The following is a 27,838-nucleotide window of genomic DNA, read 5'->3' as shown; positions in this document are numbered from 1 at the left end:
ATTTATAGATTCCGCTGCGTTTTTAGCACTAGAGGAACCCTACAAAAACAACATAGCTCTCTACCTAATATCATCCACAAGTAGGTTAAATAATAGCTCTTCTTGAACATGTACATTTTTACACAAATACAGTCGTTTTTTACTAGTCGAGACAGAAATACAGTTGAATAGCTAATAATTGTGTGATTTTACGGATGTGCTTATTACATAATCAGGTGAGAAAAACATTCATCAACCGCCGTAAGAAAGTGGTCGATAAAACTAACAAATGATGAGCAAGTTTTGCATTTCTCATTGGGAGTCTAAATTTGATATCTTACTTCCGTACGATTGTCTAATCATACCGTCACACTTTGAACTTAATTAGATATTAATTCAATAGTCGATTATCATAACACTGGCCGTCGCCTAGGTTAAAATTAGCTACAGTAAACATCAATTCTCCATACGAATCAATTGCGGATCGAAGTGTTTATTTTTAATTTCCTGTTCTTGGCCAAATCATTCATTATTCCCTAACTTTTTGTACCCCCATTTCCTGTCATGGCCCATGTAGCATAAAAAGTTTAGTAACTTTTTTTTTCCTTCTTTTGCTACATGCTATATCTTTTTCTTTTTAGTTCCGCCCAATTACAAACAAAAGATTAAGCACCACATTTAAAAAGAGCTCAAGAAGTGGAATGACACAAGATCCTTTCAAGACCAATTAAATGGTATTCTTCGCACGCTTTTACAGCTCTCATGTCCTTATCACGACATATTTGTTTGCTTCGACCGTTACTTAACCAGGTAAAGCAAATTTAAATTAAGATAGCAATATTAATCATTATTCTATAATAATTATTCTTACCATAATGATGATTGTGAAATAATAACAATAAGAATGATGAGGACGACGATAATAATAAAAGAAATTATAATTAGGCTAATAATAATCAGATTGATCACAAATCTAGAAACAATGAAAGGTATATCAAGTCTCACAAAAAAGAGATGTTAATTTTTAGACAACCAAAAAGGGGTTGTGCACAAAAAAAAAAAAGAAGATTTTATAGCACATTCTTCAAGCTCTTCTTTCTGTGGTCTATTTGATTCCCACTTCATCTCGTACGCATGCATTTTCACAACTCAATGCTTCGTCTGCTCTGACCCGATTCCAATCTCATGGTGCCGAACCTGGTTGGAGCTTGGCACCGTCTCCGATTACCCGCCACCGACGAAACTCCATCCTTCCTTCTCCTCAAACTTGAGCCGCTTTCGAGCACGGCGCTAGCCTTGATGGCAAGCAAGCAGAGCTCTCGGAGAGACAGCGGGGCTTGGGACATGGAGAGAGGCAAGAGGAAATAGAGTTGGCCCAAATGGAGGTCTTCTTCTTCGTGAATCTGAGGGACTATGGAGTCAATGAACATGGACTCTGAGCTGCAGAGGAAGCAGTCAGGGTTTTGGGAGAGGAGGTGAGAGGCCTTCACGGTTTGAGTGAACTCTTCCAGTCTTCCGTCCATGTGAATGAGCTCGAGCTTGGGTGGAGGAGATGATGACCAGTTATGGTGATGGGAGGTCATGGCAAGGCCACCATTTCTTGTGATCTGAGAAGCTGCACAGTTGCCCATTCTATGAGAGAGAGAGAGAGAGAGAGAGAGAGAGAGAGAGAGAGAGAGAGAGAGAGAGCATGGTGTATGTTTGGCGAATATGTTTGATGGGTAAATATTTAATAGGGGAATTAAGGCGTGTTTCAGAATTTTGGACTGACGGGTGACCAATTTTTGACCCTCAAAGGTATAATATATAATCGGTCACGTCGTACATGGACATGTACATCGATCACACATGTGCCAAAAATGAGAATTATATAAAATCCATGATTATTAGAGTGTTTAGTTGCATATTGTGCAATTCCAACACAGGCCTCCCACCCGATAAAAAATAAAACATAGGCCTTCCAATATAAGAAATTCTCTTCAAAAAAGCAGTGCCAAGTGCTTTGATCATAAGACACCCAATGCGATGCATTTTGGGATCATTACCCAAAATCCCCCCTAAATTTTACGGAAGTTGCACGATAACTCTTAAACTTTGAAAGGTTACAGATTATCTCCTCCAACTACGGGACCTGTAGCCCAATAGCCCCGAACTTTGGAAAATTACATATTAGCTTCTTAAACTTTGACCTTCGTTGAGGTTAGCCATGGCGCTTGAAGTTTCTTCGAGCTCGTGGCTATGGCTGATTGAGGTTTTGTATGGGTGGGGATGTTAGATTTTGTGGGTTTTTCGGTTTGGATTTGGAGGGGTTTAGGTCGAGGAAGAAGAAGAGGAGGAGGAGGAGGAGGAGATGATGATGGTTGCGAGGGAAGGGGGAGAACATTGAAAAAAAAGAGAGGATCCAAATCAACAAAATTGTAACCGCGTTGAAGGATATCATTGAATCTGTTGGAGATATTTAGAAATCTTCTGGGGATGTTTAGGATATTTCCTCTGATTTTCTATATCTCTTTTGATTATGCATATCTTGTTTGATTTCCTTAGATTGTCATCCCATAAAGCCTATAAATAGGCTAATGTAATCTTCATTATAATATATCAAAATATACTAAAATTCCTCGATTCTCTCTTTCGCAATATTATTTTCAACTATCTCTAACAGTGTGAATGTTACGTCAGCAAATTCCGTTACCAAACGACTAGGATGACAATTTTAAAATGTACAAGGATAGTTTTGAACAAAAGAAGGAGAGAGTAAATGGATGGTTTTGATTTTTGGGTTAAAGTACAGGAACCAATTGAACTATTTCACCTCATTAAATCCGCTCAAACCTTACGGGTACATTATACACGCTTGGGGGCAATTCGATAAAATATATAATTGTCAAGTCTTTTGAAATACCCAAGGATATGCTAATGAAGAAAAATTGATGTTCAAAGAATCAACGCACGACATTGCAAGACTCACACATCCCAAGTCTTTCCTTTGAACGCCCATAGGTTTGCCGGAAAGTCCATGCAGTGCAATTCCCGGGAGGCAACCAATGCTGCATGATGGCCAACCTTGAAATTCTAGACTTTGACTGATGACGTGGACAATTCTCACGTAGTAATGCTGTGGGAACTTAAAACCATTGGCACATTTTTTATTTGGTCCAACGTTTACGCTAGAGTGGGAACCTTTGATTTATTGAAAATTTTCAAAACTAGTTCTAGTTCTTTAGAAATTTCCGACGCAATATGAAAACACAACAAAATTCTGCTGTACGCATCTAATGCAAGACTGTCCGTTTTTGACCCGCCGAACCTATTCTATTGAAATTTTATGTGGTGTTCCAAAATATCATTTGATTTTTGTGTTTGGAGATTTTTCGCAAATTGAATATTATAACAAACATGTCACGAGCAGCTGATCACACACTAGTTGGAGCGACCTGTAAGCATTGCTTAATAAGATTGGGCATTCGAATTGTGCCCGCATTATTTACTAGATAATCAATGTGTCACATTCCGATCGATCATTCCAACACGATTGATTTCGGTAGCCATATGATTTTGTTGGCCTATTTTTTTTTTTTGGTCTGATTTGTTGACCTATTTAATTGTGAATTAACTTAACACACCGTCGAACCATGAACCATGAACACACTGTCGAACCGTAATAATTCAACTATTTATGTGATTTACATTATTACAAAAATTTGAGGGAAAAATTAAAATAAGGGCCTGAAGTGGCCATTTAATCTCAAATAAGGACCCGAGCTTGTCAGCCGACCAAATTTTCACCGGCAAGCGAAGGACATAGCGATGAGCAGTCACGAGGGAGAGAGAGCAATCGAGCAAAGCAGTCGCAAGGGAGCAAGGAGCTGTCATGAGTGAAGGAGAGAGCGAGGAGCAGTCGCGAGAAAGTGAGGAGTAGTCACAAACAAGGAGCAATCTCGAGAGAGAAGGAGGGTTTTGTATTTTAAAATGGGCAAAATTGGACTTCTAATAAATTTTGATGACAAAAAAGGAAACTGGCCAAATTTAATTAATTCATGGTTTCAACATTTCGAAAATGCTGAAATCTCAAGGCAGGTAGAAACCTGCCATGAACTTTTTGCTTTCCCAAGGCTAGCATTTGGAATAAAACCCTTTGAGAAAGCGAACTAATTCCCCCAAATTTCCCAAAGGGGCTTGAAGGCCTAAAGCCTCTTTGTTGAACCAAACGTAGCCTTCATCTTCTTCTACATCCAAGCCATGTTGTCCTCTTTCACCTTGCAAACACTGAGGATAGCAATCAAGCACGCATTTTTTGTCAAGTAATGGATGAAGGATTCAAGACTGTCCCAACCATCCATCAAGCGACGACCCCAACTATTCATGACACTCACGGACGAAAGATTCGAGACGTTAAGCAACGAGATACACAAGAAAGGGAATCAAACAGAGGATACAAGATGATAACGTTCCTAGTCAGCAATCTTATCTCTTGTATCTAATTTAAGAATATTGCTCCCATAATCTCTACTTACCTTAATCATCCTCAATCATCCCTAATTTAGGGCTCTTGTAATATCTATATATACAATACACTTGTACAATACAAGAGAAGATGAGAAATACAAAAACAGAAAAACACAATTTCTTCATGGTATCAAAGCCGCATTTGGCATAATCCGCCTTACGATCTTGAAGTTTCTTTCTCATCTCATTCCTCATCCTCTTCCTTCTTCCCAAAGAAAATGTCGACAAGCCCTAATCCATCATCTCAGTCGTCTTCATCTCTCGTATCTCCATCACTCGTTATCTCAAACATATCCAACTTGATACCCATCAAACTGAACAGCTCGAATTATCTTCTCTGGCGCTCTCTTTTCGAACCAATTCTCAAAGGCCACAACCTCATGTCTTACATTGATGGAACCTCCCAAGCGCCTGCTTCAACTGATGAAAATTACAAGACATGGATCGAAAAAGATCAGATGCTACTCTCATGAATCAACGCTACTCTCTCTGAATCTGCACTTCCATATGTCGTTGGCACTACTTCTGCAAAAGCCGCGTGGGATGTCCTCGCTCGTCGCTATGCCTCTCTCACTCCTGCTCATGTAATGTCTCTCAAAAGACAATTACATCACCTCAAGAAGGGCAACCTCACCATGCAAGAATATCTCCAACAATTCAAAACTTTAGTTGATAAACTCGCAATTTGCGAATCCCCAGTAAGTGATGATGATCTCCTAATTTGCATTCTCGATTGATTGCCTGCTGCTTACCGCTCCTTTGCATCCTCTGTTCATGTTCGTGCTCATCAAACTTCCATCACCATTGAAGATTTACACAATCTCCTACTCTCTGAAGAACTGAGCATCACTGATGATTCAATAGCCAAAACTACTTCTGCCTTCGTTGCAAACCAACAACCTCGAACTCTCTCTCCTGGGCAGCACTCATTCACACCTCGTTCCTATAGGGGTGGCATCGGTTATAAGGGACGCAGCATGGGTCATTCCAATCAAGCCGAACTTCTCCCTACTCCATCATTTCGACCTCAAGGTCGTCAACTGAATATTGGTCGCCTGATCTGTCAGATCTGCAAAAAACACAGCCATAGTGCCATTGACTGCTATCATTGCACGAACTATGCATACCACGGTCATAATCCTCCTGAAAAACTTGCTGCCATGGCTATTGCACCACCTACTAACGATGGCACTTGGTATACTATTACTGGGGCTAGCCATCATATTACAGTCGATCTGGGTTATCTCTCCATCTCCGCTCCCTATAGTGGTTCTGATGAAGTTCAAGTTGGAAATGGCCAAGGTTTGTCTATTACTCATGTTGGTTCCACTTCTCTCTCACATCCCGTTTCTTCCATGCAATTAACTAATATACTTCGTTGTCCTCTAGCATCTACCAATTTAATTTCAGTTAGTCGTTTTGCTAAAGACAACAATTGCTATTTTCTATTTGATGATTCTCAATTTGTTGTGAAGGACAAGCTAACGGGGCAAATTCTACACCACGGTTGGACTGAGAATGGGCTTTATCCTATGCGGTTCCCCAAACCTTGCTTCAAACCTCAAGTTTCATTTTCTTCTCACATTAACTCCTCCACCTGGCATCATCGTCTCAGCCACCCTTCTGCAGCTATTCAAAATCTTATTTTTAAACAACTTCAAATATTAAATAAGCGTGACAACTCTCTCTGTTCTGCATGTCAGTTAGGCAAAAGTTGCAAGTTACCCTTTTCGTTGTCTCACACACGCACTCAATTTCCACTTGAACTGATTCATTGTGATGTATGGGGACCAGCCCCAGTATCTTCAATTTCAAAATTTTCCTACTATGTAATGTTTGTTGATGATTTCTCTCGTTACAGCTGGATATTCCCTATGCGCCATAAATCTGATTTTAACGAAATTTTTTTGGCTTTCAAACCGCAAATTGAAAATCAATTTAACCATCGAATTAAATTTTTCCGCTCCGATGCTGGTGGCGAATTCACTAGTGATGCACTTGAATCTTATTTTCATACTCATGGCATTCGTCATCAATTTTCCTGCCCACATACGCCTGAACAAAATGGTGTCGTTGAGCGGAAACATCGCCACGTAGTTGAAACTGGTCTCGCTCTTCTAGCTCAAGCTGGCATGCCGTCTTGCTTTTGGTTTGAAGCCTTCAATACGGCTATATATCTCATCAACCGCATGCCTATTATTTCTCAAATTTCCCCATATCAACAATTGTTTCAACAAATTCCTGATTATTCTCATTTACGAGCCTTTGGATGCCTTTGTTATCCCTAGCTCCGTGCCTGTTATTCTAACAAATTGGAGTTCCACTCTTCTTCGTGTTGTTTTCTAGGCAATAGTACCTTTCATAAAGGGTATTGCTACTATGACATGCAAAGTCACCGAGTTTACATATCTCGTCACGTCAAATTTGACGAATCTGTTTACCCGTTTATCACAAACTCTAACTCTCCACCATGTCCTACCCCTTTGCCCTCACTTGGTCCTATCTCCATCTGGCTACCATCAACCTCCACCCCTACGGATACCGCATGGGTTGAGCCCACCATCAGCCCCACCGACGGTGCCGCCTCCGCTCCGCTAACTATAGATTGTGACATTCCGGATTTTGGCCCATTTTTGGGGTTTATAAAACGTGTAATTCGTCGTGCGCTTATAATAGAATTTCGCAGGGAACCGATCACTCTTGGGTTCTTGTTTTTAAAAATAGAAATTTTGCTAGAATCGCACTCGATCGGATTTGGCCGTTATTTAGACCCCGAACTTGCGGTCAATTTCCGGGAGTTTCGGGACAAAATAAATTGGACGGTGTCAATATTATCGTAGCCGCGTTGAGATTGTCAGGAACAATGGAAAAATAGGAGTTTTTGACCGGGTGCGAATTTGGACTAGTAGACCTCCTCGCTATAGTTTGATTTAATTAATTCGGCCTTTGTCCCTTTTTATATGCGAGGCTTATTTTGGACCGGTAGATCGCTTTCGGTTTTGAATTTGGGTCATCGGATTGCATTTAATATTTGAATCGTGACCGTTAAATCGATATTTAGTTTGAACCGTGTCCGTTGATTCGCGCTCGAGGATAAATATTAACTTTTTCTCTCTTTCTCTCTCCTCTCTCCTCCCGCCGCGCCGCCCGTCCCTCCCCCGCGCACGCTTCTCTCTCTCTCTCTCTCTCTCTCTCTCCCTTTCTTTTCTTCTCGGCCGCACGTCTCCTCTCGCATGAGTCCCGCTCCACGCCCACTCCCAAAGCGGACCAACCCCTTTCCCCCCTTCGACACACTCTCTCTCCTCTCTCCTCTTCCTTTCTCTTCTTCTTTCTCTTCTTCTTCTTCTTCTTCCTTTTCCGCCCGCATCTCCGTCCGTTCCGGCTTCTCGCTCGCCGACCGCCGCCGAGAGCCGCCGTCGCGTCGTGCCGCCACTGCCCAGCGTCGCCCGCAAGCTCCGCCGCTGTCGCGCTGCTTCGCCCGGCCGCCCCGATCGCCCTCGCCGGCTTGCCCGCGAGGTGCGCAGCTGCAACGAGCTTGCCGCCTTACTGGCCACCCCCGGCGCCGCCCAGGCTCGCCGGCTAAGCGTCGCCAGCCCACCGCCTCCGCCCCCGTCGACGCCGCGAGACCACCGCCAACCCCTTGCTTCTCCTCCCCCGGTCTCCTCGCTGGGGCCCAGTTACCCGCCGAGCCGAGCGCTTTCGCCGCGCCCCGTAATCAACTAGCCGACACGTCGCCGGCCGCCGCCGCCGCCGCTCTCCTCGCTCCTCTCCTCCCTCCCTCTCTCCTCTCCTCCTTCTTCCCTCTCGTTCTCTCGTCCTCTTTTCTCTCACTTCCGAGCCTCTCCTCTCCTCAAAGACGCCGCTCGCCTTGCCCGTCTGCCGCCAGCCACTGCGCCGCCGCCGCCAGCCCGTGCTCGACCGGCCGGCCTAGCCCCGCCGCCGTTCGGACCTTGACCAAGCCGCGTGCCCACACCCGCGCCCGTTGCCCACGCCCGTGCCCGTGCCCGCGCCGCGCGCGTGCCGTACTACCGCCGCCGCGCTCAAGTTGCCGCGCCCGTGCCGTGCCGCATTGCCGCAGCGCCTGTGCCGCGCCGCTCTGTTGCCGCGCCCGTGCCGTGCCCGCCGCGCTGTCGTGCAAGTGCCGCCGCCGCCGTGCCTCGTGCCGTGCCGCGCCTTGTGCCTCGTGGCCGAGGCATGCGCCATGGCCGAGCGCCATGGCCGAGCCCCGCTTCGTCAGCGCCCTTGCCGTCTTGAGTGAGACACTTTGTTCACCCGGGCCATTTTAGGCCCGAGCCGATTTTCTCCGGGCCAAAACCAAGTAAGTGACTTCCTAAACCCTACCTAGTACTTTGGGTATTTTTAGACTTGTTTAGGATGTGTTTAGTACCGAACTTAGGACTTTAATTATGCGTGGGCTAATTAGACGATTGTCTTAATTGGTGAATTATTGTGGCGATAATTGTGCGGCTAATTTAGTGATTGATCGAGATAAATATGCCTGATCGAATTGTCGTGGCGTGGGTGAATTGGATTAATTGAATGTGCCGACATGAATGTCGGGTCGGTGGACCATGTGGGGAGCATGAATTGAGTTGACGATGTGGCGTGCGAGATTGACATTAGTGAAAGGGTGGTGATTGAAATTGATTTATATGACTAAGAGCATGGTGAATTTTGTATTATGGTGCATGTGCATGAGAAAAGCCCGGATCGATCGGAGGCCGCCAACTCGTGGGGTGTTGACCGGGTTGTGAGAAAGGACACATGGGGTGTTGACCGGGTCGTGTGAAAGTTTGTTTTTGAAAGGTCCTGGGGTGTTGACCGGGACGAGCCCGGATTGATCGGAGGGCGGACACGCAGGGTGTTGACCTCGGTCGTGTGAAAGTAAGAAAGGTCATGTGGGGTGTTGACCGGGACGAGCCGGATTGATCGGAGGGCGACACAGTAGGGTGTTGACCGGGTCGTGTGAAAGTAAGAAAAGGTCCTGGGGTGTTGACCGGGACGAGCCGGATTGATCGGAGGGCGGACACATGGGGTGTTGACCGGGTCATGTGAAAGCTTGTTTTTGAAAGGTCCCGCAGGGTGTTGACCGGGACGAGCCGGATTGATCGGAGGGCTGACACAGTGGGGTGTTGACCGGGTCGTGTGAAAGTTGGATGGATGCGCATGTGAAATGTGTTTGGGTTGAATTGGATGAACGTACGTGTGTATGGCGCTCAAATGATTTTGATGTGTCATTGACTATTATTGCATTATTACGATTTGACTAATGTGCAAGTGTGGGCATGTGGTTGGATGGAGAGGTAAGTCCATTTATGTGAATTATATATATGTAATCGGGTAGATTGCATGTACGACTTGTCCGGGTACGCATTGGCCTATGTGGGGTATAGGGGTTGCTTATTGAGACTCGTTCTCACGGTTATTATATAACCATTTTCAGATCTGCGACCGTGATTGATTGGAGACGACACCGGGGTATCTCGGGGATGGAGGACGGGTCAAGTTACCCCATATTTTGTGTGCCCCTCTTTTGTATATGCAAGTAGGATACCCCACCACTATTCCCTTTTGATGTTGTGTATTTGGAATTATTGTTTTGTGCTATCCCTTTGTCATATTTTATTATCAGGTTGTTTTAATTTCGCTTCCGCTTGCCTTTATCGTTGGGTGTTTCGTTTGGGTCGGCGACGCGTCCCGGGACGTCGCGTTCAATGATTGACCATCGAGGGTGTCGCGAGCCGTTGGGGTTCGGGCGTGACATCCCCGTTGATTTGGTATCGTAGCAAGGTCACTTGATCCAAGTGGTCGAAGCCTGGAGTGATAAGGAGCGATGACTTTGGGGTAGCCGGTTAGGGAGACTCGTGTGCCATGCGTACCCCAGCCAGTGTGATTATGATTCTTTGAGCGATTATATGCAATGATATGTGAAATGCAGGTGCGTCAGACTTGAGGTAAGTGCGTGAAACCCGTTGGTTGTGATTGAGTGATGTTGGTGACTTGCTGCCCTTTTGTGAATTGTGGTTGTGATTTGGTGTCATGGATGATTGTTTGCCCTTGCTAAGTGAATTGTTGTTGTGATTCACTTGCCTAGGGCTTAGACTAGTATAGTTGGCCTAGGTCTCTAATTCCTTGATGGAATTTAGCAGGTGAGCATTTGTGAGAATCGGTAAGATGAGCAGTCGAGGTCGAGGTAGAGGTCGAGGTCGAGGTCGAGGTCGCGTAGCCCCGTTAGCTGGAGTTATGGAGGATCCTAGGGTGGATGAAATCGGAGGGCGCTCGAGGAAGCGGGAATACTATCGAATAGACAGACGAGGAAAAGAAGTGCTGCAGCTCCGGCTGCAACTGCCCGAGATTATTGGGAATAATGGAGGTCGGGGAATAATGTGGTTGGTGGAAATCCCGATCCAAAGGCGAGTAAATGCAATCGAGGCCAATGTCCAAACCCGGTCGAACAATTTCGAGGTTGAAACCCCCAAAGTTTGATGGGAGAGGCGACCCAGGCCGCACCAAGATGGGTTGAAGAGCTACGAAAGCTTTTGAGGCGTCTTGAGGTGTACCGAGGAAGAGAAGGTAACGCTAGCGACCTACCGCCTTGAATAATGCAAGTGATTGGTGGAGGGCCACCAGAGGTCAAGTATTCCCAGCCGTGCCGCCCGAATTGACCATTTTTTTTACCGAGACCTTCAATGGTAAGTATTTCTCGGAAAGTGCCCGAGGAGCAAATTAGCAGAATTTATGGGGCTCCGCCAAGGTCGAGATCGGTAGATCGATGAGGCCGAGTTCGCGGATCGTCCAAATTTGCCCCAAGGATGGTGGAGGACCCAGATGGACAAAGCGAGGAGGTTCCGGGATGGGTCGAAGCCGGACCTTCGCATCGGATGATTTCGTTGAACTTGAGGGCTACAATGAGATATATGAAAGGGCTCGAGCAATTGAGCGAGATCAAACGGATCGGGCCGCCGCCGGATCACGGTATGCCCTGGCTAGGGACGACCGTCAATTTGGGAAAAGACCCATGGCGTGTGAAAATAGTCGCTTTGTCCCTCCCGTTCGGAGGAATATCGGAAAGCCAAACCGTTACTGTAACGCCCGGGTAGGCTATGGGAGGAAGACACGGAATGGACCTTGTCCAAACAAGGGCGGATCGTGTTTCGGATGTGGCGGAATGGGCCATCGAGTTTAGGAAATGCCCCAATAACAGGCAGTGGGGTCGCCGCACTACTTGCCGCCGCCGGAATGGAAATCAATTTGGAGCCGTTCAGCCAATCAATCGGTTAGGCCGCCGATACAACCGTGGCAACCACGAGTAGGACATCAAGCGGGAGCTGCTCCACCGAATAATTAAAATTGACTACGGGCGTAAGGAAAAGTGTAAGTTGTGGTTGGGAAGGAAGCGGAGGACCCGCCTTAGTGGTTTAAGTACGATGTGTAAGGATATTGGGTGTATTAGAAGTGCTTTTTGGAAATTTTAGATTCGAATGGTCATGGAAGATGTATAATTACTCATGGTAAATTGACGCAATCGGTTTTTGTATTTTGGAATTACCGATAATATCCTTCGACAAAAATTTGGATGAATGAGTTATCGCTTGGAAATTTCAGATTTTGTAAAGAACAGGAGCGATTGTTTTTGGGAGACCGTTGGATTGAAATTGGATGGATTGAGTTTTGTCATTGAGGCGTAGAAAGATAACTATATTATGATTAACTCGTTGGTTAAGGAGCCAAGACTATAGGACATAGCCATGGTGTGCAATTTCCCGATGTCTTTCCTTAGGAATTGCCGGATTGCCCTGATAGAGAAGTGGGGTTGTGATTGAGTTAGCCCTAGAGACGGAACCGATCTCGAAAGCGCCTTATAAGATGTCGTCGTAATTGAAGGAATTAAAGGTTTAAATACAAGAGTTATTGGATAAAGGTTTCATTCGTCCGGATGCGTCTCCATGGGGAAACGCCAAGTATTATTCGTGAGGAAGAAGGATGGGTCGTTGAGGTTGTGCATTGATTATAGACAGCTGAATCAAAGCGACCATTAAGAATAAGTACCCGTTGCCAAGGATAGATGACCTATTTGATCGAGACGGGGGAGGCGTCGATATTTTCAAAGATCGACTTGAGGACCGGCTATCCCCAATTGAGAATTAAGGAAGAGGGTGTGCCGAGACGGTATTCAGGACGAGAAATGGGCACCAGTGAGTACGGTGATGCCGTTTGGATTCACTAATGCCCCCGCACCTTTATGGATTTAATGAATCGGGTATTTAAGGAATTTCGGATTAGTTTGTAATCGTGTTCATAGACGATATCTTGGTATACTCCCGAGTCCCGCTAAGCATAAGTTACATTTGGAAAAGAGATCTATGGACTTTAAGGGAACACGCACTCTATTCTAAGTTTAATAAGTGCGATTCTGGCTTCATTGAGTGGCGTTCTTAGGACATGCGATACTTGGGAAGGGATTGTAGTGGATTCGACAAAGATTGAAGCCGTCACGAATTGGCCGAGGCCGACGTCGCAACCGAGGTTCGGAGCTCTTGGGTCTAGCAGGCTATTATAGGCGCTTCATGGAAGGGTTTTCGGCACTAGCTACGCCGTTGGCATGGTTGTTAAAGAAGGAGACGAGGTTTGAATAGACGGATGAGTGCAAAAGGTGCTTCCAAGAATTGAAACAGAGGTTGACGACCGTGCCGGTGTTAGCGATCTCGTCAAGTTCGGGAGGATTTGAGAATTACAGGTGACGCGTCGTTAGGAGAATCGGGATGCGTGCTAATGCAACACGGGAAAGTGGTGGTATATGCATCGCGTCAATTGAGACCGTATGAGCTGAACTATCCGATGCATGACTTGGAATTGACCGTAATTATATTTGTCCTTAAGATTTGGAGGCATTACTCGTGTAGGGAGAAATTTTAGATTTATACAGATTATCAAGTTTAAAGGTATCGGTTTTCTCAAAAGAACTTAGCACGAGACGGCGTCCTTGGATGGAACTCTTTAAAGACTACGATCGCGATATTTTATATCACCCCGGAAAGGCTAATAAGGTAGCGGATGCACCGAGTTGGAAATCGAGCATTGCGCATATGATGGTCAAAGAATGAACCTTGTTGGAATGAGTCCGAGATTCGAGTTTAAGTTTGAAGTGAGCCATGTTTTCAAGTCTACTTGTCGTATTGAGGATTGAACCGGAGATCCAAACTAAGATTAATGCTTTACGATCGACGGACCCGCAGAGATTCAAAAGATTCTGAGTAAGGATGCCACAAAAGGAAATTGGATTTTCGGTATCCGAGGATGGAATACTGAAGTTCCGTAGACGGTTGAGTGTACCTGTGATGCCGAGCTTAAGGAGGGGATTTTGTCAAAAGCTCACCATAGTAATTACGTATTTACCCGGGTAGCGCGAAAATGTATCAGGGACCTATGGTAGCATTATTGATGGAAGGCATGAAAGTAGATGTAGCCAAGCACGTGACCGAGTATCTAACATGCCAACAAGTGAAGTCACAACATTGCAAGCCGGGTGGAATGTTGCAGCCATTGGAAATTTCCAGTGGAAATGGGAACACATCACGATGAACTTTGTATTGGGATTACCGAGAAGTCAAAGGGGTCATGATTCGATTTGAATAGTAGTCGATCAATCGACAAAGTTAGCGCATTTTCTGCCGGTACGAAAGAACTTCGCCTTGGAAAAGTATGCCGAGATTCACGTGCGACAAATAGTCCGTCCGCACGGAGTGCCAGCGACAATCACTTCAAACCGGGATCCTAAATTCATTGCCGCTTTTGGATAAGTCTTTGTATGGCATTAGGAACAAAGTTGCAAATTAGCTTGGCCTATCATCCTTAGACATATGGCCGATCTGAAAGGACAATTCATACTGGAGGGCATGCTACGGGTATGCATATTGGATTTTAAAGGTAGCTGGGAGGAATAGTTGTTCTTGGTTGAGTTTGCCTATAACAATAGCTATCAGCGAGTTTTAGAATGGCACCATTTAGGGCATTGTATGGCGGGGTTGCGAGAATACCGGTTTATTGGGATGAAGTGGGTAAGAGGAGTATCACGGGTCCCAAGTTGATTCAGTAGATCGATTAAAAGCAGATCAAAGTGCGATGTGGGAAAGTGAAGAGTTGATGCGACACCGCATACCCCATTTGTTTGAATAGTTGGGTTGAATTGTAAATTTCGAGGGAAATTTTTGTAAGAGGGAAGAATTGTGACATTCGGATTTTGGCCCATTTTTGGGGTTTATAAAACGTGTAATTCGTCGGTGCGCTTATAATAGAATTTCGCCCGGAACCGATCACTCTTGGGTTCTTGTTTTTAAAAAATAGAAATTTTGCTAGAATCGCACTCGATCGGATTTGGCCGTTATTTAGACCCCGAACTTGGCAGTCAATTTCCGGGAGTTTCGGGACAAAATAAATTGGACGGTGTCAATATTATCGTAGCCAGCTGTTGAGATTGTCAGAACAATGGAAAAATAGGAGTTTTTGACCGGGTGCGAATTTGGACTAGTAGACCTCCCTCGCTATAGTTTGATTTAATTAATTCGGCCTTTGTCCCTTTTTATATGCGAGGCTTATTTTGGACCGGTAGATCGCTTTCGGTTTTGAATTTGGGTCATCGGATTGCATTTAATATTTGAATCGTGACCGTTAAATCGATATTTAGTTTGAACCGTGTCCGTTGATTCGCGCTCGAGGATAAATATTAACTTTTTCTCTCTTTCTCTCTCCTCTCTCCTCTCGCCGCGCCGCCCGTCCCCTCCCCGCGCACGTTTCTCTCTCTCTCTCTCTCTCTCTCTCTCCTTTCTTTTCTTCGCCGCACGTCTCCCCTGCATGAGTCCCGTCCACGCCCACTCCCAGCGACCAACCCCCTTTCCCCCTGACACACTCTCTCTCTCCTCTCTCTCTCTTCCTTTCTCTTCTTCTTTCTCTTCTTCTTCTTCTTCTTCTTCCTTTTCGGCCCGACCGTCTCCCCGGCTTCGCCCGACCGCCGCCGAGCCCGCCGTCGCGTCGTGCCGCCCGCCACCTCCGCCCGCAACCCCCCCGCGCTCGCTACCCGCCCCCGCCGCTTGCCGCGAGGTGCGCAGCAGCCGCAAGCTTACCGCCGCTCTCGCCACCCCCGGCGCCGCCCGGCTCGCGTGTCGCCCGCCACCGCCCCGCCCGCGACGCCGCGAACCAGCCGCCAACCCCTTCTTCTCCCTCCCCCTCCCTCTAATGGCCGAGCTCCGCCGTCCCGCTCCCCTCGCCCCTCTCCTCTTCCTCTCCTTCCCTCTCGTTTCTCTCACCCCCTCCGCGCCCCGCCCTAGCTCCCGGCCACGGACCTTGACCAGCCGCGTCCCACACCCGCCCGTTGCCCACGCCCGGCCCCGCTGCCGCCGCGCCGGTGCCCCGTACCGCGCCCGTGCCCGCGCCGTGCCGTGCCTGCCGCGCGGCCCGCGTGCCGCGCCCGTGCCCGTGCTCGCGCGTGCCGTGCCGCCGCCGTGCCCGTGCCCGTGCCGCGCCTTGTGCTCGTGGCCGAGGCATGTGCCCATGGCCGAGCGCCATGGCCGAGCCCCGCGCCGTCGCGCCCCTTGCCCGTGAGAGTGAGACACTGTTCACCCGGGCCATTTAGGCCCGAGCCATTTTCTCCGGGCCAAAACCAAGTAAGTGACTTCCTAAACCCTACCTAGTACTTTGGGTATTTTTAGACTTGTTTAGGATGTGTTTAGTACCGGCTTAGGACTTTAATTATGCGTGGGCTAATTAGACGATTGTGCTTAATTGGTGAATTATTGTGGCGATAATTGTGCGGCTAATTTAGTGATTGATCGAGATAAATATGCCCGACCGAATTGTCGTGGCGCTTGTGGGTGAATTGGATTAATTGAATGTGCCGACATGAATGTCTGGTCGGTGGACCGATGTGGGGAGCATGAATTGAGTTGAGCATGTGGCGTGCGAGATTGACATTAGTGAAAGGGTGGTGATTGAAATTGATTTATATGACTAAGAGCATGGTGAATTTTGTATTATGGTGCATGTGCATGAGAAAAGCCCGGATCGATCGGAGGGCCCAACCGAGGGTGTGACCCGGGTTGTGAGAAAGGACACGGGGTGTTGACCGGGTCGTGTGAAAGTTTGTTTTTGAAAGGTCCCGTGGGGTGTTGACTCGGGACGAGCCGATTGATCGGAGGGGCGACCAGGGGTGTTGACCGGGTCGTGTGAAAGTAAGAAATGTCATGTGGGGTGTTGACCGGGACGAGCCCGGATTGATCGGAGGGCTGGACTCAAGGGGTGTTGACCGGGTCGTGTGAAAGTAAGAAAGGTCCTGGGTGTTGACCGGGACAGAGCCCGGATTGATCGGAGGCGGCCACGTGGGGTGTTGACCGGGTCATGTGAAAGCTTGTTTTTGAAAGGTCCCGTGGGGTGTTGACAGGGACGAGCCGGATTGATCGGAGGGCGACTGTGGGGTGTTGACCCGGGTCGTGTGAAAGTTGGATGGATGCGCATGTGAAATGTGTTTGGGTTGAATTGGATGAACGTACGTGTGTATGGCGCTCAAATGATTTTGATGTGTCATTGACTATTATTGCATTATTACGATTTGACTAATGCGGTGTGGGCATGTGGTTGGATGGAGAGGTAAGTCCATTTATGTGAATTATATATATGTAATCGGGTAGATTGCATGTACGACTTGTGCAGGTACGCATTGGCCTATGTGGGGTATAGGGGGTTGCTTATTGAGACTCGTTCTCACGGTTATTATATAACCATTTTCAGATCTGCGACCCGTGATTGATTGGAGACGACACCAGGGTATCTCGGGGATGGAGGACGGGTCAAGTTACCCCATATTTTGTGTGCCCCTCTTTTGTATAAAAGTAGGATACCCCACCACTATTCCCTTTTGATGTTGTGTATTTGGAATTATTGTTTTGTGCTATCCCTTTGTCATATTTTATTGTCTCAGGTTGTTTTAATTTCGCTTCAGCTTGCCTTTATCGTTGGGTGTTTCGTTTGGGTCGGCGACGTCCCGGGACGTCGCGTTCAATGATTGACCATCGAGGGGTGTCGCGAGCCCGTTGGGGTTCGGGGCGTGACATCCCTATAGATGACCCCCCATCTCCCCCTTTACCTTCCCCTATACCACCTACCACCATACCACCCCCTCCCCCACCACCTCCCACCCGCACTCATCCCATGATCACACGTTCTCAACATGGTATTTTCAAACCAAAAACCTTTACTGCTCGTTACCCCATTGCTCTTACTTCTTCTCTTCGCTTGGAGCCAACGTGCTACACTCAAGCTTCCAAATCACATGAATGGCGAAAAGCTATGGATGAAGAATTTAATTCCTTACAGGAATAACACACCTGGTCGCTTGTGCCATTTAATCGAACCATGAACGTCGTGGGCTGCAAATGGGTTCACCGGATAAAAGATAACCCAGACGGCACCATCAGTCGCTACAAAGCTCGCCTTGTAGCGAAATGATTTCACCAACAGCCTGGCATTGACTTTGTGGACACTTTTAGTCATGTCGTAAAGCATACTACTATTCGGGTCATTCTCACGCTGGCTGTCACTTATGGATGGGTGATTCAACAACTTGATGTCGAATGTGTATTTTTACACGTCGATCTCCAGGAAACTGAATATATGGCTCAACCACTAGGCTATGTTGATCCTGCTGCTCCTCATTCTGTTTGCTTAATGCACAAATCCATCTATGGCCTACGACAAGCACCTCGCACTTGGTTCGAAAAATTCACAGCTCGGCTCAAAGACATTGGTTTTTCAACCACTATCTCGGATCCGTCGCTCTTCATTTACAATCATGGCTCTACCATTATCTATCTATTATCATATGTTGACGACATTATTTTAACAGGAAATGATTCCACCGCTATCTCTGCTATCATTGAGGAACTTCGCCACTCATTCAAGATGAAGGACTTAGGCCCTTTGACTTATTTCTTCGGTGTTCAACTCGTTCGACGAAACCTCTATCACATCTTCCTTAATCAGGCAAAGTACATTCATGACCTCTTATATTGCACAAATATGCTGGACTGCAAGCCTGTTTCCAGCCCTGCTACCTCAGATAAACTCGGTCATTCATGCAGTGACCCTGTCTCAGATCCTACTCTATACAGGATTGTGGTTGGAGCACTTCAATACGTTACTCTCAGTCGTCCTGACGTTAACTACGCTGTTAACCAGGCTTGTCAATTTCTTAAAGAACACGAAGAACACCATTGGCGAGCTATAAAGCGTATCCTTCGATACTTGAAAGGCACAATCTCTTATGGCATGCAACTTCAGCCTGGTCTTATTTCTTTACATGCCTATTGTGACGCTGATTGGGCCGACAGTCCCGATGATCGTCGCTCTATTAGTGGCTATTGTTTATTTCTCGGAGCCAACCCTGTTTCCTAGAGTGCAAAGAAGCAACCTACTGTTGCCCGTTCTTCTACAGAGGCCGAGTATCGTTGTCTTGCTCAAACAGCCGTTGAAATTCAATGGCTCTTCTCTCTTCTCCGAGAACTACGGATCTCGCTTCCCCGCGCTCCTGTATTGTGGTGCGACAATATCTCTACCATTGCCCTAACTCGGAATCCCATTTTCATAGTCGCACTAAACACATTGAAATAGATTATCACTATGTTCGTGAACTAGTGGGTCGCCAGTTACTTGACATCCATTACATCAACACCTGTGATCAAATCGCGGACATCTTCACCAAAGGACTGTCATCAGCACAAGTTCGTCTTTTGCGGTCCAAGCTTCACATTGTTGACAATGCTTCGCTTGCGGGAGGGTGATAACATTCCTAGTTAACAATCTTATCTCTTGTATCTAATTTCAGAATATTGCTCCCATAATCTCTACTTACCTTAATCATACTCAATCATCCCTAATTTAGGGCTCTTGTAATATCTATATATACAATACACTTGTACAATACAAGAGAAGATGAGAAATACAAAAACAGAAAAACACAATTTCTTTACAAGATAGAAGACTGAACGAGCTGATGCAAATTGGAGCAAGGAAGAGGTTGCGCAATGTGGAGGCTATGGAGTTTGTTGCATTCTCTTGTGGAAGGCATTCGATCAAACACAAGGCGCTCGGATTGCTGACATTGCAACTGTGTGATTCCCTCAGTAGAATCCCTACCGAGCAAAATGAAGAAGCTGATGAAAATTGAAACTCCAGGAGAGGCAGCTCACTGGTTTGCATCGGCTATAGTTAGAAGAAGAGAGCTCTCTTGCATGTGCGTGGCGCTATAATAAGTGAGGGAACAATCAATATCAAGAGGAAGAGAGAGACTGCCGAAAGTGAAGAATGGAGAGTGAAGGAGGAAGAAGGTGAGGACGAAAATGTCTCAAGTCATACCGGCGAGCTGAGGACCTTATTCGAGACTAGACCTATCAAATAGGTAGGTCGGGTCGGGTTTGGGTCGGGTCAAAAATGGTCCGATCCAAATAGATCCATTTAACCCGTTTTGACCCATTTCCATGTAATGAAAATCTAATGATCCATACCCGACCCGACCCGACCCGACCACCCATATTACTAAAACACTTTCATATTTAACTCAATCTAGGAAAACTCATATACAAACTGAGATAAGAGTACAGAGTGAATGAGTGCAAGAGAGTGAAGGCGAGAGAAATGAGTTGAGTTTAAATGAGTTGTAAATCTATTTATGATCTATTTACGACCCATTTAATACCAATTTATGACCTATTTAATGAATATAACTAACCCATTTATGACTAATTTACTTATATATGGGTTTATGATTCATTTTGATAGGTTTATTCGAGACTAATTAGCCACTTTAGGCTCTTATTTGAGATAATATCCACTTTGAGGCTTTTTATTTTGAGAAAATGACTTCACTTCAAGCTCTTATTTGAACTTTCTCAAGATTTGATTGACATAAATAGGCACGTAATTTGCGTTTTACGTTTCATTTTTTTGGGCAAGCGGGAGTTCTTTTATAGTAGTACTATCAATATCAAATCTGTCTAATTTTTTTTTAATTAAGGTAAGTGTTACAAAATAATTTGCAAGTAACTTAAACTAAATTTTTAAGCAAAAAAAATTGGTTGAAATAAGACAAAAAGAGACCAAACTTGAAATCTCGGTTGCCCCTCTTTACTAAATTTGGAATATGGTTGGACGTTGTCCGTTATTCTCAAGAATAATGCTGACACTTAGCCTAATGGCACTATCTCAAAATAAAATTCACACTTGTTTACAAAATTCATATACAAAATTTCCTTTCCCAGGACCATTGCCAGCCACAGGCAAGGGCCGGCGACCCTCGCATGGCCTGGGCAAGGGCCCTTACGCCCTTGCCGACCACGGGCAAGGGCCATCGTGCCCTCCCCGACCACAAGTAAGGGCCGATGCCCTCGCCCATATCCAAGGGCCGCTGCGCCCTCACCAGCCAACAGACGAGGGTTTCGGCTCTTGCCTGGATTTGGGCGAGGGTGTGGGAGCCTTTGCCCAGACTAGCCTATGGCTGGCGATGTCGCCAGCCAACCACTTCTCGGAAAAGAAAAAAATAAAGAAAAAGAAACATTAAAAAAATTAGAAGAAATTATTAACAAATTATAAAATTTGTCCATGTTAGTACCAGCGGAGCCACATAGGACCGCCACCATCCACGTCGGCGATTTTTAGCCTAAATTGGCCGGATAGACTGAATTGGTACTAATGTGAAAAGGTTTATGACTAAATTGGTCCAATTGAAAGGTTTCGGACTGAATTGGTATCAATACAATAGGTTTATGACTTTTTTGGTACTTTTCCCATTGGTAGTATGTTGAAAAGTGTGACCGAAAAAGTTTTCGAGTTTTTAGATCTCGATTGAAATATTATTTGAATCTCATGGATTACTTTGAAGTTGTTCCAACTCATTAACATTTGAATGGACAAATTACAATGGGGAAAAGTAACAAAAAAGTCCTAAATATATTGTATTGTTACCAATTCAGTCGTAAACTTTTCAATTGGATCAATTTAGTCCTAAACCTTTTCGCATTCGTATCAATTCAATCCATCCGGCCAATTTAGACAGGGAATCGCTGACGTGGATTCCGGCGGTTCTACGTGGCACCGCTGGCACTGACATGGATAATTTTTGTAATTTTTTAATAATTTTTTCAGATTTTTTAAATATTTTTTCTCTTTTTTTAGAAACTAGTGGCCAGCGAGGTCGCTGGCGATCCTTGTTTGGTCTGGGTAAGGGCCCCCACGCCTTCACCGGCCACGGGCGAGAGCTGTTGTGCCCTCACCCAGATCCAGGCAAGGGGCGGCGATGCCCTCGCCCAGACTAGACGAGGGCGTCGCGTCCCTCGCCTGCCACCAGTTTCTAAAAAAAAAAAAAAAAAGAAAAGAGAAAAAAAAAGAAAAAATTATTTAAAAAATCTGAAAAAATTATTTAAAAAATTACAAAAATTGTCCACGTCAGCGCCAACAGTGCCACGTAGGACCACCGGCGTTCATGTCAACGATTTCCGGCCTAAATTGGCCGGATAGACTGAATTGGTACCAATGCGAAAAGGTTTAGGACTAAATTGGTCCAATTGAAAAGTTTAGAAATGAATTGATACCAATGCAATAGATTTAGGACTTTTTTGGTACTTTTCCCAATTACAATTGTGTGCCTCTCGCCTTTTCTAGTCCAGGAGTAGCGTCCAGCTCAAAAAACAAACAGATAAGAAAAAAAATTCGTCTTTATTACTTTTTATCCTCACAATATCCCATGCAGCACTTGAACCAAACATTTGTTGTAGGTTCTAGCACATATGACTCCATCTTCACATTAAACATTTGGATAAATTGTGTCACAAAGAGATATATTTAGATAGCTACTACAAGTAATCAAAGAGTCTTATCTTTCATAACTAATATACAAAGTCTAATGCTTGATCAAAAGAGTGTCAATTTCTTCATTTTTCTCCTCTATGTCAATATCCACTTTCTCTTTTATTCAAGAAGTCTTCAAGCCATAATTTCTTCCGCCTAGCAATGCTTTTGCAACTCTCATTGTCCACTAAATAATCGAAGGCATATGCAAGGGTGGCTTAATCAAAACTTTTGATACCCATCACTTCTTTGTAGAGCTCAGCAATATCTAGTTGATTTTGACTCAATTTTTTATTTATTTATTACCGAAGCAACCTCAACCTCTCCATTTTGCTTCGAAAGCACTGCAAACTTATCATTGCTCTTAGTGGCACAACTTCGCTTTCTATTAATCCTTGAAGGACCTTCTATTCCTTTCATTACTTGACAAAATAAAGCAAATAATAATAATGATAATTTATAGTATTAATTGTGTCATAAGGATGATTGTGAAATAATAATTATACGATGATAATAACAAAAGGAATTATGATTAGGCTAATTATAATCAGATCACAAATCTAGAAACAATGAGACGTATATCAAGTCCCACTAAAAAGGGTTGTTGCTTTTAAGACAACCAAATAGGAGTTGTGCACAAAAAAAAAAAAAAGAGAGTTTATAGCACACTCTTCAACCTCTGCCTTCTGTCATGTGATCAATTCCCACTTCATCCCATACGCATACACTTTTTCACAACTCAATCCTTCGGCTGCTCTGGCCCAATTCCAATCTCGTGGTGTCGAACCCGGTCGGAGCTCGGCACCATCTCCGATTACCCGCCACTGACGAACCTCCATCCTTCGTTCTCCTCGAACTTGAGCTGCTCTCGAGCACGGCGCTGGCCTTGATGGCGAGCAAGCAGAGCTCTTGGAGAGAGAGCGGGGCTCGGGACATGGAGAGAGGCAAGAAGAAATAGAGTTGGCCCAAATGGAGGTCTTCTTCTTCGTGAATCTGAGGGACTGTGGAGTCAATGAACATGGACTCTGAGCTGCAGAGGAAGCAGTCAGGGTTTTGGGAGAGGAGGTGAGAGGCCTTCATGGTTTGAGTGAACTCTTGCAGCCTTCCGTCCATGTGAATCAGCTTGAGCGTGGATGGAGATGATGATGACCAGCTATGGTGATGGGTTGTCATGGCAAGGCCACCATTTCTGGTGATCTGAGGAGCTGCACAGTTGCCCATTCTGTATGCGGGAGAGAGAGAGAGAGAGAGAGAGCTTGTTGTTTGTTTGGCGAATATGTTTGATTTGGGTAGGTATTTTATAGAGGAATTAAGGCTTGTTTGAGAATTTTTGATTGACGTGTGACCAACTTTTGAACCTCAAGGATGTAATATATAAATAGTTAGCCATGTGCCCTAAATGAGAATTATTAAAGTGATTGGTTGCATATTGCGCAATTCCTACATCGGCCCCGCCAATATAAGAAATTGTCCTTAAAAAAGTAATGTCAGTGTTTTGATCGAAGACTCTAAACACAATAGTTTTGGGGATAATTACCTACAATCAGCCCTAAACCTAACGAAAGTTGCGTAATCTTAAACTTTGAGAAGTTACAGATTATCTCCTCCAACTTTTTGGCACCTTGTTGGCCACTAGCCCCTAACTTTAGAAAATTACAAAGTACCTTCCTAAACTTTGAGTTTTGTTAAGCTTAGCCATGACGTCTCGAGTCATGGCCGATCGGGGATTTGTATCGGTGGGGATGTTAGATTTTTTGGGTTTTGGATTGAATTTGGTGGGGGTTTGGGTCGAAGAAGAAGATGATTAATGACGATTGTTGCAAAGGAAGAGAGAGAGGGAGAACATCGAAAAAAAAAAGTACAAAAAATCCAAATCAACAAAATTCTAACAGTGTCAAAGGATATCAGCAGATTTCTAACGATGTTACGGTCGCGTTAGCAAATTTCGTCACAAAACCAATCACAATGACAATTTTAAAAAGCACTAAGATGATTTTAAATAAATAAATAAAAAGTAGAAGGATGGTTTTGATTTCTGAATTAAGGCACGGACACTAACAATTCACCTTATTGAATACGCTAAATTCTTTCATGCATACTAACCCCGCTATGGCAATTCGATAAAATTGCCAAGTCATTTCAAATGCGCAAATATATGCCGATGAAGAAAATTCATAATTCACCGAAGATGACAAGATGTTTCCCAGTCAAGTCAATAGTTTTCTCCATTATTGCTTTGGCATTGCCCATAAAGTAAAGGAAGATAAAGTGATTCACTCGGATTCTCGTGTGCGAGTGAAAGATAAAGCACGACACAAAAGCCGTAGTGGACGACAACGTCATGACAAGAATCACATTCCAAGTTCTTTCCCATGCAGTGCAATTCCTAGGAAGCAACCAATATGCGGGACCCACGCTGAAAATCTAGTAGACTTTGACCGATGACGTGGACAATTCAGGAGAATTCTGACGTAGTTCTGCTTGGAAAGCTTATAATAGGGGCACTTTGACACGGTCCAACGGGTACATGAAGTCTTGCGTTGCCTTGCAACACGACTACGATTAATTAGGCAGGAAATATTTATGTTCTCGACTTTTTTTTTCGTTCTTCCTAGCATGGCCTTAAATTAAATTTTCTCAGCGATCTTTATTAGTGACGCGGGATATGCTAGACATGACGGGCTAGAATTATCGAGTGAAATTCCAACACGTGATTCGCTTTTTTGTTAAAGAAATTCGATTGATATGAGAGAATCACATCAAGCAAAGCAACTCTGGACAAAACGAAAATTCATGAAGAACATCATGCTCTTTTGGTCGATATTTGCGGAGAATATTTGGTTCCTATCACATGATGATCTTTTGGTCTCGGCACAAGCTCCCGGACTTTATTAACCTTAAAATGGCACAATTCCTCTAGCATTGCTTCGACTCAGTTTTCATCTACTGCTAATTAGAACTACAGTCTTGACTAGGGCATTAATTTTATTTATATAAGGGGTAATTAATCAATAAAAATATCGACCAATTGTGTACACTTCTTTGTAAAATTCATATGCAAAATTTCCCTAATGAACTGACCTAAATTTTTGAAATTTTTTGTGGCCGGTGATCAACTAGTCCCCATTAGAATTTTTCATTTTGCTTTATTACAGGCAGCCGCACAATCCTTGATTCAGAACGTCCTCGCGGCCTTGTTGGTTGCCTATTAGTTGAGTATATACAAATACCCAATTCTAGATAGTAGATATAGATTCCACACGACGTTAAATTTACGGTGCCAAACTGAAAAAGAAAGCTTCTTCTTTTTAGGTCTAGTAGCATTTCTGGCCGAAAAGAAAAAGGTGTAGAAGCACCCCACAATGAACGATTTAAGCAATTTCTCAGCATGGCATGCCATGGACCGAAGCTTATCACGCTTGACTTTGTTTCGTTCAAAGTGAAAAAAATAATAATAATAAAAAAGAAATATATATATATATGGAAAATCGCCACATTCATAAAAGTGATATCTCACCTAAATTCTAGCATAGACTTTTGGACTCGCGCAAACGTGGGGCCGTTATAATAAAAATGAAGCATGAAAAATATGGGGAGACGACATTACATGTGGAATTCGACAAACTTGGGGGCGTTATAACTTATAATAAATTATAAGCGAAATAAATTAGGACAAAACTTAGTTCTAATACCATGTTCGAAGGTTTAACTTGAAAGCTTAAGCTTGTAGATGGAGAAAGACCACGTGTATATAAAAACATATAAATCCCGTAAATAAGTTAAATGATGCGGGATACTTTAACAATAAATATACATATAGAAAAGTGGAACGAAGTAGCCAACAGTTATTATTGCAATGTAGACAGAATACCTCTTTTTCAAAATTTCCAACTTCCTGATTTGTACACTTGCTCAGGACTTATGAAATGACAAACGAGAGAGCTAAACGGCCAAAAGTGAAGGAAACAACATAGGTCTCCGGCTAATATCATCCACAGGTAGGTTAATTAAATTAGCTCTTCTTGAACATGTACATTTTTACTTTACAGAAATACAGTTTTTTTTTCGAATACAGAAATACATTTAAATAGCTAATAATTGTGTGATTTCAAAAATGTGCTTATCCGTCTCCCAATAAGGTTACAATTTATTCTATTAAGGATTAAATCAAGGTAAAAAAACATTCATCAACCGTCGTAGTAATAAAAAAAGAAGGTGGTTAACAGGACTAACATATGATGGCTAACTTTTTCCATTTGCTGTTGTAAGTCTAAATTTGAGATCTACTTCAGTACAATTGTTTAATCAGACCGTCACGCTTTAAACTTAATTTGGTACTAGCTAATTTAACAATCGATTATCATAGCACTAGTGGTCTCCTAGCTTATAATTAGCTATAGTAAAAAATAATTCTCCATGGACTGAGCATCAAAGTTTCTTTTTCTTTTGATTCCCTCTTTTATGGATCAAATCATTTAGCTTTTCGAACCTTTTTGTACCTCCATTCCTTATCGTGGGCTATGTAGCATAGAAAGTTTAGTATTTTTTTTCTTCTTTTGGTACATGCAATGTCTTTTTCTTTCCCTCCCAAGAACAAACAAAAATTGAGCACCACATATAAAAGTGAAGAAATTGCCTTGTCTAGGCTGTATAAAAGCCTCAAGAAATATAATATCATGAGATCTTTGCAACACTAATTAAGTACTATTCTTCGCACGCTTTTACATCTCTCATGTCCTTATCACGACATAAAGCTACTTCGTATTAAAATAATAATATCAGTGATAATTATGATGATTGTGACATAATAATAAAGATTGATCGCACAAAATTAACAGAAAAATTTGATTGCACAAATTTGACAAGTTTTAAAACTTGGTTGTATTTTTTGTAAATTTTAAGACTCAACTGCACTTTTGTTACAAATTTTAAGATTTCAGTGCACTTATTCCATAAATTTTTTATTATAACAAAAATTAAGCACCACATGTAAAAGTGAAGAAATTCCATCGTCTCCGTAGTCCAGGCTATATAAAAACCTCAAGACATAGAATATCATGAGATCTTTTCAACGCCAATGAAGTCCTATTCTTCGCACGCATTTACAGTCTCATGTCCTTATCACGACATATATTTCTGGCTTCTATCATACTTAACCAAATAAAGCTACTTTGAATAATAATAATAATAATAATAATAGTTATGATGATTGTGAATGATGACGATGACGATATTTGATAATTGAAAGAATTATAATTGGGCTACTCATAATCAGACCGATCACAAATCTAAAAACAATGACACATATATTAAGTCTCACTTAAAAGAGTAGTTAATTTTAGAACAACCAAAGAAAAGAGTTGTTCACACAAAGACAAAGAAAAAAGAAAAAGAGTTTCTAGCATATTCTTCAAGCCGTTCGGTCGTCTATTCGATTCCCACATCATCTCATACTCATGCACTT

The 27,838-nt window shown here is 43.8% G+C and overlaps 2 protein-coding genes across 2 annotated transcripts; both read right to left on the bottom strand.

Annotated features, from left to right (window-relative positions):
* Window positions 1-1,121: 1,121 nt before the first annotated feature.
* Window positions 1,122-1,610, bottom strand: LOC115664258 (uncharacterized). Its single transcript, XM_030586211.2, has one exon. It carries the CDS (start codon window positions 1,608-1,610, stop codon window positions 1,122-1,124), a length of 489 nt encoding a protein of 162 aa, XP_030442071.2.
* Window positions 1,611-23,106: 21,496 nt separating this feature from the next.
* Window positions 23,107-23,595, bottom strand: LOC115664251 (uncharacterized). The gene has a single exon (XM_030586201.1). It carries the CDS (start codon window positions 23,593-23,595, stop codon window positions 23,107-23,109), a length of 489 nt encoding a protein of 162 aa, XP_030442061.1.
* Window positions 23,596-27,838: the final 4,243 nt, after the last annotated feature.

This window comes from Syzygium oleosum, unplaced genomic scaffold (assembly GCF_021117445.2).
Source record: "Syzygium oleosum isolate NSW1041296 unplaced genomic scaffold, Sole_v2.1 Sole_v2.34, whole genome shotgun sequence".
Taxonomy (NCBI): domain Eukaryota; kingdom Viridiplantae; phylum Streptophyta; class Magnoliopsida; order Myrtales; family Myrtaceae; genus Syzygium; species Syzygium oleosum.
Note: the sequence above shows the minus strand (reverse complement) of the source record. Positions and strands in the feature narration are given on the sequence as shown.